General features: G+C 42.6%; 1 protein-coding gene across 3 annotated transcripts; it reads left to right on the forward strand.

The window, feature by feature from the left end:
- The first annotated feature begins 199 nt into the window (after positions 1-199).
- cblc (Cbl proto-oncogene C, E3 ubiquitin protein ligase) lies at positions 200-15,588 on the forward strand. 3 transcript variants are annotated; one of them, XM_036537927.1, is made up of 14 exons: positions 200-350; positions 929-1,695; positions 6,487-6,633; positions 8,935-9,091; positions 9,277-9,398; positions 9,659-9,796; positions 10,484-10,571; positions 11,306-11,437; positions 12,325-12,516; positions 12,924-13,073; positions 14,147-14,205; positions 14,529-14,615; positions 14,808-14,854; positions 15,218-15,588. In XM_036537927.1, the coding sequence occupies exons 2-14, from the start codon at positions 1,277-1,279 to the stop codon at positions 15,349-15,351; spliced, it is 1,872 nt and encodes a 623-aa protein (XP_036393820.1). In that variant the 5' UTR covers positions 200-350; positions 929-1,276; the 3' UTR covers positions 15,352-15,588. The 3 variants fall into 3 exon arrangements, with proteins under 3 accessions (XP_036393820.1, XP_036393821.1, XP_036393822.1); XM_036537928.1 differs by lacking the exon at positions 200-350 and adding an exon at positions 547-653; XM_036537929.1 differs by lacking the exon at positions 200-350 and adding an exon at positions 628-657.
- Positions 15,589-15,951: the final 363 nt, after the last annotated feature.

Genomic DNA, 15,951 nt, shown 5'->3' on the forward strand with positions numbered 1-15,951 from the left:
AAAAAAAAACCAATCAGCTCTGTCCCTCTATAGCTATGTTTCTTCCTTCCTTGGCGAAACCCCTCCTCATTTTGATCTTCCACTTCAAACTCCACACCTTTACCTACCTCTTTGCGCCTTCAAAACAGAAAGCAAACAAACCTGTTTGTCAGCTTGACAACCCGGAAACTCATCAAAGGGAGAGGACTGAGTGTGTCAGAGGCAGTCCAGCACAGAGAAAACCATGTGTTCGCTGCTCTGCCTCTGAATGGCTACACTTTCCAAACACAGACCGACAATGCGAATACTTCTGTACCTAGAGGCCTGTTTCTAAAGAGCCCATTTGAATGCGAGAGATGCAATCAGACATGGTGAGTGTATGCAGAGGAGAGATAATGTGAGGGCAAGTAAGTGTGAAAGAGTGAGTGGGGGGGGGGGGGGGGGGGGGAAGAGGGAGGGAAGACTGAGCAGGCTGAAGGAGGGACAGTGGTTACCGGCCCCTGCTCTCTCTCTCTCTCTCTCTCTCTCTCTCTCTCTCTCTCTCTCTCTCTCTTTTTCTCTGCTTTCTCTCATTGACTCATTGAAATGGAGAGCAACAGACGGCATTGGCTGAAAAACACAGTTTAACTGCTTTTGGAGGACCGAACCCAGGGAAATGGCTGGCTGTCTGTTTCGTAGGTTTGACCTGATTATTTGTCGTATACACTGAACTTTTTGTAGTTTGTCGAACTGTCCTGCCTCACTCTAGTTGCAAAGATTTGTTTGGACATTGTAGAACTGTTTTTTTTTTTTACTTTTCCTGCTTAACGTGGACAGTCTATTATTCTTATGTCTTTTTTTTACCTTTTTTTACCTTTTTTTAACTAAATTTGGTTGTCAACAGTCTTCTTCTATTTTTCTTCTGCATTTATGCCTACTTTCTCTGTTTCTGTCTTTCCCTCTGTCACAGCGGTCTAGTCTCTGTCTTATTGCTGTTCCTTTGCACTTTCTATCAAACACACACTTCTATTTGGACCATGAGAGGGATAATATGGATTCCTGGTTGGATATGTGAAGAGGCTTGGTGAGAGGAGAATCTGTCCGGTTTGAGGAGCTGTTGGGATTTCCTGATTAAGGGCCACACGAAGTGAGGGAATGTGCACCTGAGGAAACGTCCGCCCTCTGACTTCCGCAGGCGAGCACATGCTGTGTTTGCCCAATCACAAACGCGGCTCACAGGCAGAGAGGCATCAATTGTGCTGGACACTCGTGGGGCTCTCCTATCTCAGTGGGCTTACAAGCACGCTCAAGTTGAGGGATGGCAAACGCGGGAGGCGGAGGGGGAGGAACGGGCCGGAGTGAGAGGTCTGTTTTTGCCAAGTCGGCCTCGCAGACGGCCAGCTCCCGTCCCCCGACCAGCGCCGACTGCCGGCTCCTAAACAAGACCCTGAAGAGGCTGGCGAAGCTGCACCGCCTGAGCACCAACCCGCGCCTGAAGCTGAAGAACAGCCCTCCCTACCTGCCGGACCTTGTGGGTGAGACCGCCGCCTGGCTGACCGAGGTGTGGGAGCCCTACAGGGCGGGCGCGGCCGGCGGGTCGGGCGGGCGGGTCCCGCGGGGTGACGAGGGGGAGTACCTGAGGATCCACGTTAGACACCTGCTGGACAAGACGGACAGAGCTGTGCTGCTGTTTAAGGACGGCAGAGAGAGGATGTTTGACGAAAACTCAACTTGCAGGTGAGATCAGGCCTCACCGTGACCTCAGATCCAAAATCCATTTCAGTCCTCCTGTTCACAGATATCCTGTTAGGATGGTCTGACATGTACTATGGCAATTATTTATTTTACATACAATACAATACATTTCCCCTGCTAGTTCTATCCAAAGACCACGCCCAAACATACCCTTCAATGATTACATAATATAAATTACAGCTGACATGGATTGTGTGTTACAGATCAAATGAATGACATGTCTGTTGATTCCAGGTGTAATACAGCAACATTTTAACATTTCATCTGAATATGAATGTTAATTTGTTCACCACCATCTGGTGAAAAATTTGCACTTTACTGTTGAACGATTTCATGAGAAGCAAAATATAATCATAGTAATATTATTATACCCCACATACGAGTCTGTGCTAATACAGACAAATTTTAATACAAACATTTGTCCTTTGACTTTGACAACTTTGACTTACAAATAAGCTTTACTTTTTTCACTTTGAAGAGAATTCATGTCATTCTGTGTTGTAATCCCTAAAGTCACCAAACTCGACTTGGGATGAAAACTGTAACACTTGCATTGAAATGTGAATTAGGAGCTCAGGACGAACCTTAAAGTTAAAGTAAAAGTTTTGAATTTATTTTCACAAGGATGGATTCAAATGAGTGATATAATAGCATGTTGTAATGATTCCTACGGAAGAAAAAACGTCACAGCCTCTTTTTCTTAATTTGTTCACAACAATATTTTGTAGACCTGTTCCTAAAGTAATTTTAATTTTAAGGTTTCAGTTTTAAAAGACTCAACACATTGTACAGGATATTTCATTTTAGTTCAAAAGTGGTAAATGATACGAACGCACTGTTGGTTAGTATAAATTTTAAAAATGAGGAATTCAAATAGATAAAGCTCTTTGAGACAAATTCAAAGAGATAAAGCTCTCTCTGGGGGAACACACCCAATGGTCGGTCAAAAACCGATGATGGCTGACCATTGCCTGTAATATAGTCTGTAGTTGCCCTAAGTTGATGGCTGTCATTCCCGATTCAACATATACAATCTGCTGCCAGTGAGAGTAGTTATCAAATATTATTGGTACACCCTGACTGACTATACCATTGGAGCACGTGGACCAGCCGCCTGGTGTGCGTTTCCCCAGCTTCAGTCGTTTAAATGAACTGCTGGATAATAAATTCCGCCTCGCAGCCATTTGGTGTAAAGACAGGTGTAAAGCTACTGTGGGAACAGCCTACATGCTGTCCAGGTTGTAGAAAGCAGATACTCAGATATTTCTGGCCCACCCAGAAAAACAATCACGCAGTTTGTCCTGAAGCCAAGCTGGGTGGAACCGGGGGGAGTAGTCCCCCATGAACACAGACAGTGAGAGAGCCCCGTTTTCTGGGAGAACTGGTTACCCAGGTGGGCCAGGGAGCCTGCTGTCCACACTGAATGCCTTCATGATCTGGTCATCAGCATTGATCCACCGCCGCCATGTACGTGACACAGTGAAAACTGTGGCTGAAGGGAAAGATTGGATACCCATGTAAATGCAGAGCCTAGATGGATGCTTAGCATTGTTGCAGCAACCAGAAACCTAATCCTCGGTCCCCAGTTTAGCTGTCTTGGATCAAATTCTCCTTAATATACGAGAATTACAGCAGTACACTGATATCAGATAACAGTCATACCATTCTCCATTTTGTAAAAAAAAAAAACAAAAACCCTTTCTCAAGATGCATCCATTTCCCTGAATACGAAGGACTCTGGCATTTTTCCTCTTTTAACAGAAGTATTTCATAATGATATGGCGTACCTCAGATAACATTTTTGGTATTTATCTGCCCATACAATGGTCAAATCCACATAACTTAACATGGTTGAAAATGTGAAGGGGAATATAATTTTTTTTTATATTCACCTTCACACAGTCTTGGTCCTTGATTCTCATTTCATTTTAATAATATAAGAAGACCATCAAGATCAAATCAAAATGTGCCCTTTTCAAAACAAGCCTCATGTACAAAATGTCTTCAGTGACGCTACCTTTTGGGCAACACATGAACTTCCAGAGTCAGGAGACCAGTCATTTTTATTTGAACAAATGGTACCTACAAAAATAATTTTAAAATTCTGTAATTATAAATTTGCAAGGAATAAAACGCTCTACTCTGTGAAGTGATGACATATCCGTTTTTAATGCATATTTGCATTACTGTCTGCTTCTGAATCTCCTGAGATACGATGTCTCACACTGTTTTTTCGTCTGTGTCAAAAAGATTACAGGCTGCGTTTCACTACCAACATGAATAGAAATGGGGCAGGGTGGGGGACTAACATTTTCTAGAAAAAAGTAAAGTTAGATGTGTTATATTTGCATTGGTATAATTTAGCCCTTTGACCTGAAAACATTGAACAGTTTGCCTCACTTATTTACGGTTTAAATGAGATTTTCTTGTTGTCGATAATAAGTCTCCATAAAACCATTATTGTAAGCAGACAGTGATTTGGATTGTAACCGAGCCACGATATACATGAATGCGCGTTGAATAAGTAGCGTTAATCTCCAGATATAGCAAACAAAAGACCAGTAAGAAGGAGACCCAGCAATGTGGGCTTAGAGCAATGTTGTACAGCAGGATTGGCAAGTCTGAAAAACCCACACTATTATCCCCTTTTATCTCCTGTTTGCTGTTTTTGTGTTCAAATGGAGGCCTAAATATAGACTGTGAGGCTGATTTCTTATTCGCACCCTATGAACATATGCACATGCATGCATAACCACATCAGTTCATAACACAAAGCTGAAGAGACACACACGTGTGTAGACATGCAGACAAGCACACACATACCATCAGATGTATACAAATATAACTACATACACACATAAGCACACACACACACACACACACACACACACAGACAGACATGCACACACGCTTTATCCCTCTTTAGAAAAGACAATGGTCATGATGGAAAATATCGCAACAACATGGCTGCCATGGAGCTCAGCAATGGAAACTTAGGCCCGAAAGAGATGAAAAGATCTCGGCTGAGGTCAAGCCAGACAACGACAAAGACAAGCGCAGAGGGGTTTTGTGGCATGACACAGCCACTACCCAGGGTTGTGACTACATCACCATGCAACACAGGGTGATGGAAAATGAGCTGGTTTGCAGAAGGGGTCAAGAGAGGCACGACCTTCCGAGGCGGGCAAGAGTGTGTGTGTGTGGGGGGGGGCTCATTTGGCCAATGCTCTCAAGATTTTTCTCAAAATGAAAACGCCTTGTGACACGGGTCATCTCTTTGGTCACTTTCCTGTCGATTTCCTGGCTACGGAGGTGGCTTGGAGGAGAGCTTCAGAAAGTGTGGGGCCAAAAGACGGAGAGAGCGTACGGCAAAAACGAACAGATGAGAAACAGAAACAGAGAAGGAGGCTGGGGTTGCAAAAAGTGGGCTGGGAGACAGCAAATGTGGGGAGATGGGGGCACAGTAATCTTGTCTAGTGACTCTCACTGAAGGTGCTTTTGATGCAGTTGCTATTTTAGCATCATTCAAAACGTAGTTCTGGCTGTTTCTAAGCACGCATCGCCTGATCGTTTTGTGACGTTCGTGTCTCAGCGTAGGTGGCAGTTTTCAAGTTGTTGGTTTACAATGGTACACCTTTTTCAAACCCCATTTGTTATCCATTACATGTCTTTTTCTCTTCTCACCTTCTACTGTGACAACTAAAAAAAAATCCCATATACAGTGTCATGGCACTAAAACATCTGTTACTGAAGCAAACGGCGGCTGAAATATGAGCTTTTACTGTCAGGCGGCTTATCTTAGGTGCTGTCACAGTTCAAGAATTTCCAGTTGTCTTTTTAATCAACAGCACTCAGAGCAAGGGAGTGAAGCTAATTCGTTTCAGTTAAGAAAGTAATTTAGATCATCAAATTTAGAACATCAAACTGATCTTCAAATGATTGAGGGGAAAAGCCAGCAAACAATGCTGATCTCCAGGACCAGAGTTCAAGGATGTAAAGTGCAGGTTTTTCAAATAAAAACTGCACAATCAGTACATTGTGTACATAATGTACAGGTTTGGATTCATCAATAGACACCAGTTCGGTTCTATCTTCTTGCTATTATTGCCTAAAGTGTAAAATTCATTATTAAATGATATATATATATACATATATAGATTATATATATACATATATATATATATACATATATAGATTTTGCTCTATATGTGATATATTGAATTTACTTAATATAAATTGGTAAGAGTCATGTCAGTGATGCATGTCAAACTATTGAGTGGTTGTAGTGCTTTATTGTTCAAGACTGGGACGTGCACAAAGACGAGTAAAAGTACAACGCAGAACAGCGGCACGTTTTCCTCTGTGTTTGAAGTGATGGTGTTGCCATGGTGACAGTTGCAAGGCGGCAAGGCTGGGTGGTCAGTCTCGAATGGAAAATTATGTCACTGAAGCACAGAGTCAGGACAGGAAACAGAAACAGTGACTTCCTGTTTCCAGCAGCCAGAGTGCAAGAGTGCGTGCCAGAGAGAGCGTGAGTGAGTGTGTTCATATCAGTGTTTGCACCTGTCGTAAAGAGCCTGTGTGTTTCTGTGCCAATAAGTGTGCTGTCACTAAATAAACAAACAAAAAAAAACACATTGATATATTGACCTACCTGTCTGCTGTGTAGCATGTAACATGACTTGGGTTTGGAAACAGTACAGTAACAGTTTATTTCATTGTGCTTTGTATTATTCAGTCACTGAATTTACCCTCTGCTTCTCACTTTACCAGGAAGAATCTGACAAAGCTGTCCCTGCTCTTCAGCCATATGCTGTATGAGCTGCGAGCCCTGTTTCCAGGGGGCCGGTTTCAAGGGGACACCTACAGAGTGACTAAGACAGAAGCTGGGGAGTTCTGGAGGAGCGCTTTTGGAGAGAGGTGAGTGGAGGATGGGAAAAGAAAGTTGAGGACAATGGGACAGAGGGTCAGAGGCATCCCCAACTTTCTTGCCATTAAAAAGAATTTAAAAACATATTTTGCAATGTTTTTTTTTTTACTTTAAGATCAATGATAGCATCTGAGATCCCTGAACCACTTGCAGACACTAAGCCTCCCTGAATAGAGCCTTTGGCCTTCTTTGTATGCAAGTTGAAAACTAAATTCTGAAGGCCTTTGATAGTTTTGTAACAAAATCTATTCTCAATCAAAATATAGACCCATGTATTTTGCCCATGACAATATTCTCATTATTTCAACAACTGGGCTCTTATTGGTTCAGTGCTTAAATGAGAAGACTAACAGTGGAACTCCGCTCGTATGTTAAGATGAAAATGAATAGCATTGTGACATGGTTATTATAGTCACCCCACTCAAAACAATGGAGTTGCGAGATGCTAATTTGCTGAGGATTTTAGCTGTAATAGTAGAGATCCTTGTAGAATACACTTCTGGTGAAGAAAGCCTTACTAACATCTACAGATGAATGGGGTTGTCATGGTTGGTTTAAATATGTGTTGCCCCATGTGCGTGTCTTAATAAATAATAAAATTGCTGAAAAGTAGTAATGAGTAGTAATTTTTGAAAATCCCATTTTATTAAATTCATTCCTCTTAACGACTGATCCTCTGTCATCATGGTATACTGTGCAATACATAAATGGTGGCTGGGACAATATATGAAAAAAAAACAATAAAATATGAAACCAATGAATACAAACTAGTAATCTACATTAAAATAAACGAAGCTACATGTTTAGATTGTTACTTAAGATGTCTAAAGATATGTTAAGCAGAATCTTGGGAACATGACACACATCAGCCTGAGAACAACAGTGATTTAAAGTAGGGCTAGATTTGACAAAAGAGACTTGAGACCTGATTCAGAACTTTTCTTTAGGCATTTGTAAGTAACACTAGATATGAGCAGTACGCTGCTTCTTGGACATGTATAATGCAGTTTAACCGTTCTAAGCAGCAGATCCTCACAGGGGGACAAATATGTGTGTGTAACATTAACATATTATTCATGTATATAGTAATGTTATACAACACCTCTGTCAGACCACATTTAGGTCACTCAAGTTATGTTCCCACTCTATAAAAAAGACATACACTGCAAAAAATAGCCCTTCAAAAATAAGAAATAAAATAATTAATACAAGGTGTTTTTTGCTAGTAATAAGTGAAAAAATCTGCCAATGGAACTAGTGGAAATACACTTGTTGAGATTTCTTGAAATAAGGTGTTATAGTTAAGCATTTTTAAGATAAGGGATCTTAAAATTAGGTGGAAAAAACTAGTTTTGATCCATTTTAACTGGTATTAGGAAATGTTTTTGTGTCATGCAGTTTAAAAACCTTCTGACTTGTCAAAAAGGCTTGCTTAATTTGATATACCACTCAAAGTAAGATGTTTTCAAGACAGTTTCACCAAACAAGATATTCAAGATGCACCGTCTAAAAACAAGTCCTTGTAGCTCAAGGAAATTTTGCTTGTTTGGTGACTGTGTCTTATATTAAGTGTAAAAAGATATTTTGACTTGAAAAGAGACAAATATGCTTGGTGAGATTTGGATTTTTTGCAGTGTATAATCTTTTTAAAAAAATGCACAGAGGGTAACAAGACTGGTTTCAGGTATCAAAAATATGCTTTTTGAATATAATCTCAAGACACATAGTATATTTTATTCCTTACAAAAGGAGAGTCAGGGGAGATCTTATTGAGGGTTTTACGTTTTTTAAAGTTGACTACAGAAGCTATTTTAAGATTAGTTCTTTCAGGGATGAAAGAGAGAGAAGGAGAAAGAAGAACAAGACTGGTAAACTTCAGACTGGCATTAGCAACCTTTTTTCACAAGGAATGTTATTATATATATATATATATATATATAAAATAGTTTATTTGGATTGGCAATGGAAGCAGAGGCCCAGAAAATGTTTAAGACCAGGTCTGACACAGTCTTGATACATTATAGACTACAGGCAGGATGAGCCTGGCTGGGCTGAATGGCATGTTTTCATCATTAAACTTCTTATGTTCTTATTCAGTAGGTGTATCCGTGTGTCTCAGGGGTATATAGAGCACTGGGGCCATTTTAACCAGCAGATCATTACAGTTACACAGAAGTAAGGAAGTGTATCCTTGTTTGCCTCACCTAGTACAATACAGCAGAGGAGGTTCAGATGATCAGATCATCAGAGTGGGACAATATTAAGCAGGTACCTCTTTCCTTCTCCTTCAGGTGTATAGTGCAGTGGCACACATTTAAGCAGCAGCTGAAGCAGGTGCACGGGTTTGAGGAGGGGATGGAGGCCATGGCTCTGAAATCCACAGTGGACCTCACCTGCAATGACCATGTGTCTATCTTTGAGTTTGACATTTTCACCAGGCTCTTCCAGGTACTGTACTGTCCCGAAAATCTGTACCTACAATGCCACATGACACTGTAGCTGGCACAGAATTAGTCATCTTGCACCACACCATCCTCTATACTGCGTTGCACAGTGCGTTATCCTGTTCTAAGCGTAACATGGTCTTCCGATTTCCCTTCCCCATCTTCCTCCTTCATCCTCCTCCTCCTCAGCCCTGGTCAACCCTGTTGAGGAACTGGAACCAACTGGCAGTGACTCACCCAGGCTACATGGCGTTCCTTACCTATGACCAGGTCAAGACCCGCTTGGAGAACTACATCCACCGGCCTGGAAGGTATTGAGGGAGAGAGGGAGTGGAGAGAGGGAGGGGGGAATAGTCTTAGAGGAGAGGGGCTTGGGTGGAAGAGTGAGAATGGCCAGGATAGGAGAACCTTTTGTTGGGATACTCCAAAAATGTGGTAATGAATAGATGTACTGTATTGTAGATTGAGCTGTATTTATGTATTCATGACTGAATCTGAACTTTTTGATTGAATCAGAATTTGAATTGCCTGCAAATGTGCGATTACAGCCAATGCGTCTCTCTCCTGTCAGCTATATCTTCCGTCTGAGCTGCACGCACATGGGCCAGTGGGCTATTGGTCATGTGACAGGGGACGGCAGCATTGTACAGACAATCCCCCAGAATAACCCTCTCTCCCAGGCACTTATCAAGGGATTCAGAGAGGGCTGGTAAGTACACACACACACACACACACACACACACACACACACACACACACACAGAGACACACACACCCACATAAATACTAACATACATGCAGACACACACACACACACACATACAGTACCAGTCAAAATTTTGGACACACCTATTCATAGAAGGGTTTTTCTTAATTTTTCCTATTTTCCATATTTTAAAATAATAGGAAGGACATCAAAACTATGAAATAACCCAAATGGAATTATGCAGTGACCAAAAAAAGTGTTAAACAAATCAAAACTATCTTATATTTTAGATTCTTCAAAGTAGCCAAAAAATATTTTTTTAAAAAATAAAAATTTGGTTTTGGAAAGAAATTCATACGTAGACATCAAGTTCGCTATTTATATCTGTCTAAGGAACACATTTCAAGCATAGGTCTTCAGATCAAAATGTCTTTGAATGCATGTTTCCCATGTGTCCCAACTTTTGACTTGTACTGTACACAAAGTAATACAAACAAGCGCATAATCCTGCGAGTGTTTTCATATATGGCTGTTCAACTGAACAAAAAAAATTGTAACACACAGTCATTGTGAGACAATAACAAACTGTAATCCCATAGTAATAGAGACGGTTGAATGGGTTGTGTTGTATAAATAGCATCAGGTCTCTTTGCCTGCCTCTATGTAATGCTATGTGTTATGCGGCCTCAGCTACCTGTATCCAGATGGCCGCGACATCAACCCTGACCTCACCAGCCTGTGCGACTCCGTCCACAAGGGAAAAGTCAAAGTCACAGAGGTAACCACACCAGTACTATTTTTATAGCCAACCTGTGTTTACCTAAAATTCTCTCTCCCTCCCCTCCCAACGTCATGAGAGTGAACCGCAGTATCTGGTGCGTCCGGCTCAGTCTTGCAGCGTGTTGGTTTCCTGTACCATTCTGTCTTTCAGCTAGTGTGTGATCCTCTCTGACGTGTTGTTACATCCTGTCAGCCAGTGTGTGAGCGGTCCACTTTCCTCCTCGCTGTTTTCTGGTCACTGTGTACTTGTGTGTGTGTGTGTGTGTGTGTGTGTGTGTGTGTGTGCGTGTGTGAGTGTCTGCGTGTGTGCGCACGTGTGTGTGTGTGAGTGTGTGCGTGTGTGAGTGTCTGTTCGTGTGTGTGCATGCATGTGTGTGCGTGTGTGTGCGTGTGTGTGCGTGCGTGTGTGTGTGAGTGTGTATGTGTCTGCGTGTGTGTGCATGCGTGTGCGTGTGTGTGTGCATGTGTGAGTGTGTGTGCGCGTGTGTGTGCGCGTGTGTGTATGTGCGCGTGTGTGTGTGCGTGTGTGTGTGTGCGTGTGCGCGTGTGTGTGTGCGCGCGTGTGTGTGCGCGCGTGTGTGTGTGCGCGTGTGTGTGTGCGTGTGTGTGTGTGTGCGTGTGTATGTGTGCGCGTATGTGTGTGTGTCTATCTCCATGTTCTGACAGTGTCCTGGAGCATTCTGTCAGTCAGTGTGTGACCGACCTCCCCCCTCTCTCTTGCTCTCTTTCCAGGAACAGTATGAGCTGTACTGTGAGATGGGCAGCACCTTCCAGCTGTGTAAGATTTGCACGGAGCGTGACAAGGACACGAGGATAAAGCCCTGCGGACACCTGCTGTGCAAGCCCTGCCTCACCGGCTGGCAGGTGTGTCGGCACACCTTACATTACCTCACGCACCCTCAGAGCCCTGGGGCTGTTCTCTGATCAGTTTACCTCAAAAATCGCATCTAACACACGTATTTATCATCATTCTTAGGAAGAAGACGCATTTGATTTTCATTCAAATTGTATATTTGAAAGAACCACTAGGAAAGTCTCCAGCTGGACATAGCATTCACACACTAAGCAAACAGCCCTCACCAAGCAGATTTGTTAACCATTTTCAATGTCCAATAAAACACTTTCTGCGGGTTATTTTTTCTCATGCAAAAACACACACTTTGCTACCATGGTAATAGTTCATTGCCATTAACTGAGATATACTTCAGGCAAACCTCTCTCTCCTGGAGTGTCTGCCTAATGCTGCTCTGTGTTAGTGAGCTGCTCTGCTCAGTCAGTGTTTTGATATCTAGGTCTGCATATAAAAACATGCATAATAACAAAATGAAAATGCCACAGTTTCCTGTGTGATAGGGAGCGCATGTTCAATGTGTCTCTGTGTTGTTCTGATACACCTCTGATAACATTCCCACATTGGCCACAGTTTGCCGCCTCATCAAGGCAGTAGATCTTTACATTACATTACATTATATGCATTTAGCAGACACTCTTGTCGAGAGTGACTTCCACCACAATAGAACATACAGTAAGTGTATCCATTGAAGTTAAATGAGCAACGTTGTCAGACCAGGCTAACTATACTGCCAGACCAGTGAGCGTGATCTCCCAGCAGTATTGATATAACAGTAGCACTAGCAATGGTAGAGGCATGCAGCCAGTCATTTGTGATTGTGCTAAACCCTTTCTTTCAGTTCAGTTATGAGTGCAGTGGTTTGTGTATTGTCTTATATCCATTGGGGCGTCTCTTTCAGAAGTCAGACGGGCACACGTGCCCGTACTGTCGCTGTGACATCAGGGGCACGGAGTCCATCTCCATTGAACCCTTCCTGCCGGACAGGGAGAGGAAGGCTGTGGAACAGGAGGAGGATGAGGATGAGGAAGAGGATGATGATGACTTGGAGGACGTGGAGTTGGTGATGAAGGAGCTGGCCTCCATGAGAAGGGTAATGATGTGCCACTGTGTATGCTGGATGTGTGGGTGGACCCATACAAAAAATATATGTATTGGGAATATGTTTTAGAGAATATATTTGTAGCTCAAGCTGTATTTAAAATATGCAAATTATTGCCATTTTGGTATATTGCAATATATTTCTGATTTGTATTAATATATTTTAATTGCCTTTTCAATATATTTACAACATATTTCTCAATACATTACAGCATATTTCATTTCTGTATGGTGAGGCACACATAAAGCTGCAGATCAGGAGGGAGAATGTGTCTGTGGATCTCTCAGTGCCTGTTATGGCATCCAATAATTTGCGTATGCTCTCTCTTTCTCTTTCTCTCTCTCTCTCTCTCTCACACACACACACACACACATACACATCTTCTTTTGCACATGCAGGTGCCAGCAGAGTACCAGAGCCCCTCTCTTGGCCTCAGGCCCCCACCCCTTCCCCCAAAACAGAGCACCTCCTCCCCCTGCCCCTCCCCGAGACCCCCCCTCCGAACCTCCGTGTCCGAGGTCCACGCCAAGCACTCTCAGTCTCGCTCTGTGAGTATATTCAGCTCTTACACCACATTGGCAGCATATGACACAAACAGCCGCTCCACAGCAGTGGTTGGCAGCTCTAGTCCTGGGGCACAAGTGGGCCTCTGTTATTTTCCTTCTTTCAAACCTCTCACTTGGATAAATGCAAATTCGGTCAGAGAGGCCAAGATTGCCCTTAATGTTTTTCGCTCTTGGTGGTGTTCTTGAATGGAACTCTGCAATGGTTTACAAAATCAGTTCAAGATCTTTGCTGATCATTCAACCTGACACTGAAGCCTAAACATTGATGCTACATCCTCAAACTATCGTCGTAGTGATTAAGGAGCAAGACTTGTAACTGAAAGATTGGCAGTTCGGTTCCCCACTGGGGCGCTGCGAGCTGTACCCCTGGGCAAGGTACTTAACCCACAATTGCCTCAGTAAATATTGTGTTATATAAATGAATAGCATTGTAAAAAAAACTGTAACCTGTAATGTAAGTCTCTCTGGATAAGAACGCCTGCTAAATGCCAATAATATAATGTAATTTGCTATATCCTCTAACTTCCTCTTGCGGTTACTATGGCATTTGACAGAATATGACATGCTATGTAATGACTCCTATTATCACATAGTGACACCTCCAATTTAGTATCACCTCTACCCTTTGCCTAGCCTTCTTGGATGCCCTTTCGTAGGTTACTCTGGATAACAGTGTCCACTAAGTGTAAATGTAAAACATTGTGTAGAAACACTGTGAGGCTACAGAGATACTAAAGTAAAGGAAAGTAAAGGAAAGACAGAGATCGAAACAGATGGCAAGAGATGTGTTGAAATGTTGGAGAGATAGATGCAGAATGTATCAATGCGTAGGCTGAAGAGGTGTCAGTTTGCACAAGGTGAAAGGTGATTACATGGGGATGAAGAGGAAATGTTTTAAAGAGAAAGCGCGCCTCTTCAGCTAGCAGCTATGGTGTACGGAGTGTTTGTAATTGTACTCAAGGTAAGTGAGTAAAGACTGACACTTTGAAGGTCCAGTACACACTCTAATCTCTCTCTCTCTCTCTCTCTCTCTCTCTCTCTCTCTCTCTCTGCAGACCCATGGTAGCTCTCACATGGAGAGACAGCTCCATAGACAGAGTGCCTCAGCTAACAGGTGAGCACACTGATTGGACTGTACATATTGAAAGCCATGTAAATTGCTCTACATTAGAGATTCTGTTAAGCAAGTGTAATGTAATGCAATAACTGAACACTTAACTGTTTGATCCTGAGTTCATTCAGGTCTGTCTCTTCAACATCATCATTACTTTTGGTCTATGTGGAATAAGAAGACACTAACCACTAATAGTAACACATCAGAAGGACTGGGTGTGCAGACAGGTGCAGACTTCCTGTTAGTCTTTGACAGAGAGAGGGGGCACTGTTAACCATGGCTGTCATGGCAACTGAACCAACGGTCACTGTGTCTTTACCCAGATGGCAGTGGGAAGAATACTCCAGCAGTGAAGAGGAGAACTCTGGGGGCTCCAGACCGCTACCACTTCACAGCCCCCACTTCAACAGGTCTGTTGAATTACTCTGAATGTGTTTCCTATAACCGTACGAAACATCCACAGTGATTTCATCCACAGCTTAAGATGAGGCCAGTGAGCTGTTGGTGCTTATATCTGAGGTCATCTTTGCTGTCAGACAGTGGAATATGAACAACAAGATTTCTGTGTAATGCATTTGCTTTAAACTCCTTTCTCTCTGCAGTGAACAGTCCAGTACTGAAGTACCACCCTCACAAGCGGGTAGAGACAGTGAGTATCAGCGAGTGATGCTGCATGTGTATGTGTGTGTGTGGGAGTGCGTGCACTTGTGTTTGTATGTGTGCTTATCTATTTGTGTGTGTGTGTGTGTGTGAGTATGTGGGTGGGTGTGTGGGTGTGTGGGTGTGTGAGTATGTATTCACGAGAGTGGTGACCAAGGAATGAAAGACAGTAAAGAGAGACAAAGCAGACAGGACTGTATTACACAAAAACAATGAAATTCATCATCATGCCCAACTCTCTCTCTCTCTCTCTCTCTCTCTCTCTCTCTCTCTCTCTCTCTCTCTCTCTCTCTCTCTCTTTCTTTCTCTCTCTCTTTCTCTCTCCCTCTCCCTCTCTCTGTCTCTCCCTCAGGCGGTGTGCTCTGGGCTGGACCGACGGCTGTGGAAAGAGACGGGCGGAGAGAGAGAGAGAGGGAGGAGAGGGCGGCTATGCTGCGGAAAGAGAGACACAACCGGAGAGATATGGAAAGATCCATGTCCTCCTGAAATGGCCCACCCGCTGACTGGGGGCTCAGAGGACCGTTCTAATCAGAGTGATCAATTTATCATTATGAATGAACTGAACTGAGTCTGGGCTCAATCCCCCCTATCACACACACCGTCTTGTCAAGAAAGTGACCTGCATCACATATATAATGCTAAGGTTTACACTGCAATGCAATGTATAGAGTTAGGAATAATTATTTTCGAGGTAATCTATGACATAGAAAGAGATTCAGTTTGACACATAAAGGGATGTCATTGGTTGATTATTCTCTTGAACATCTGATATAAAATAACATCAATTCATGGATCCCAATGTGTCTGTTCTTCTTCCTCCATTTGGTCTGATATAAATTTTGATGGTCATTATATAAATTTTGATGGTCATTATAATCAGCAGTATTATCACTGTAATAATATCAAACTGTAATCATGTCAAATATTACGAGATCAACCATTCCGCAATTGATGGTAATTGTTTCCTCTGTCGATAAGCTGGCCTAGTTTGTTTTCAGCATCAAGCTCTCACAGTCAGTGCAATGTCATTTAGACAATTTTTTTTACGTTACGTGGGGAAAAGGTAAGAATACATTAGGTCAGACC

Source organism: Megalops cyprinoides, chromosome 10 (genome assembly GCF_013368585.1).
Source record: "Megalops cyprinoides isolate fMegCyp1 chromosome 10, fMegCyp1.pri, whole genome shotgun sequence".
Taxonomy (NCBI): domain Eukaryota; kingdom Metazoa; phylum Chordata; class Actinopteri; order Elopiformes; family Megalopidae; genus Megalops; species Megalops cyprinoides.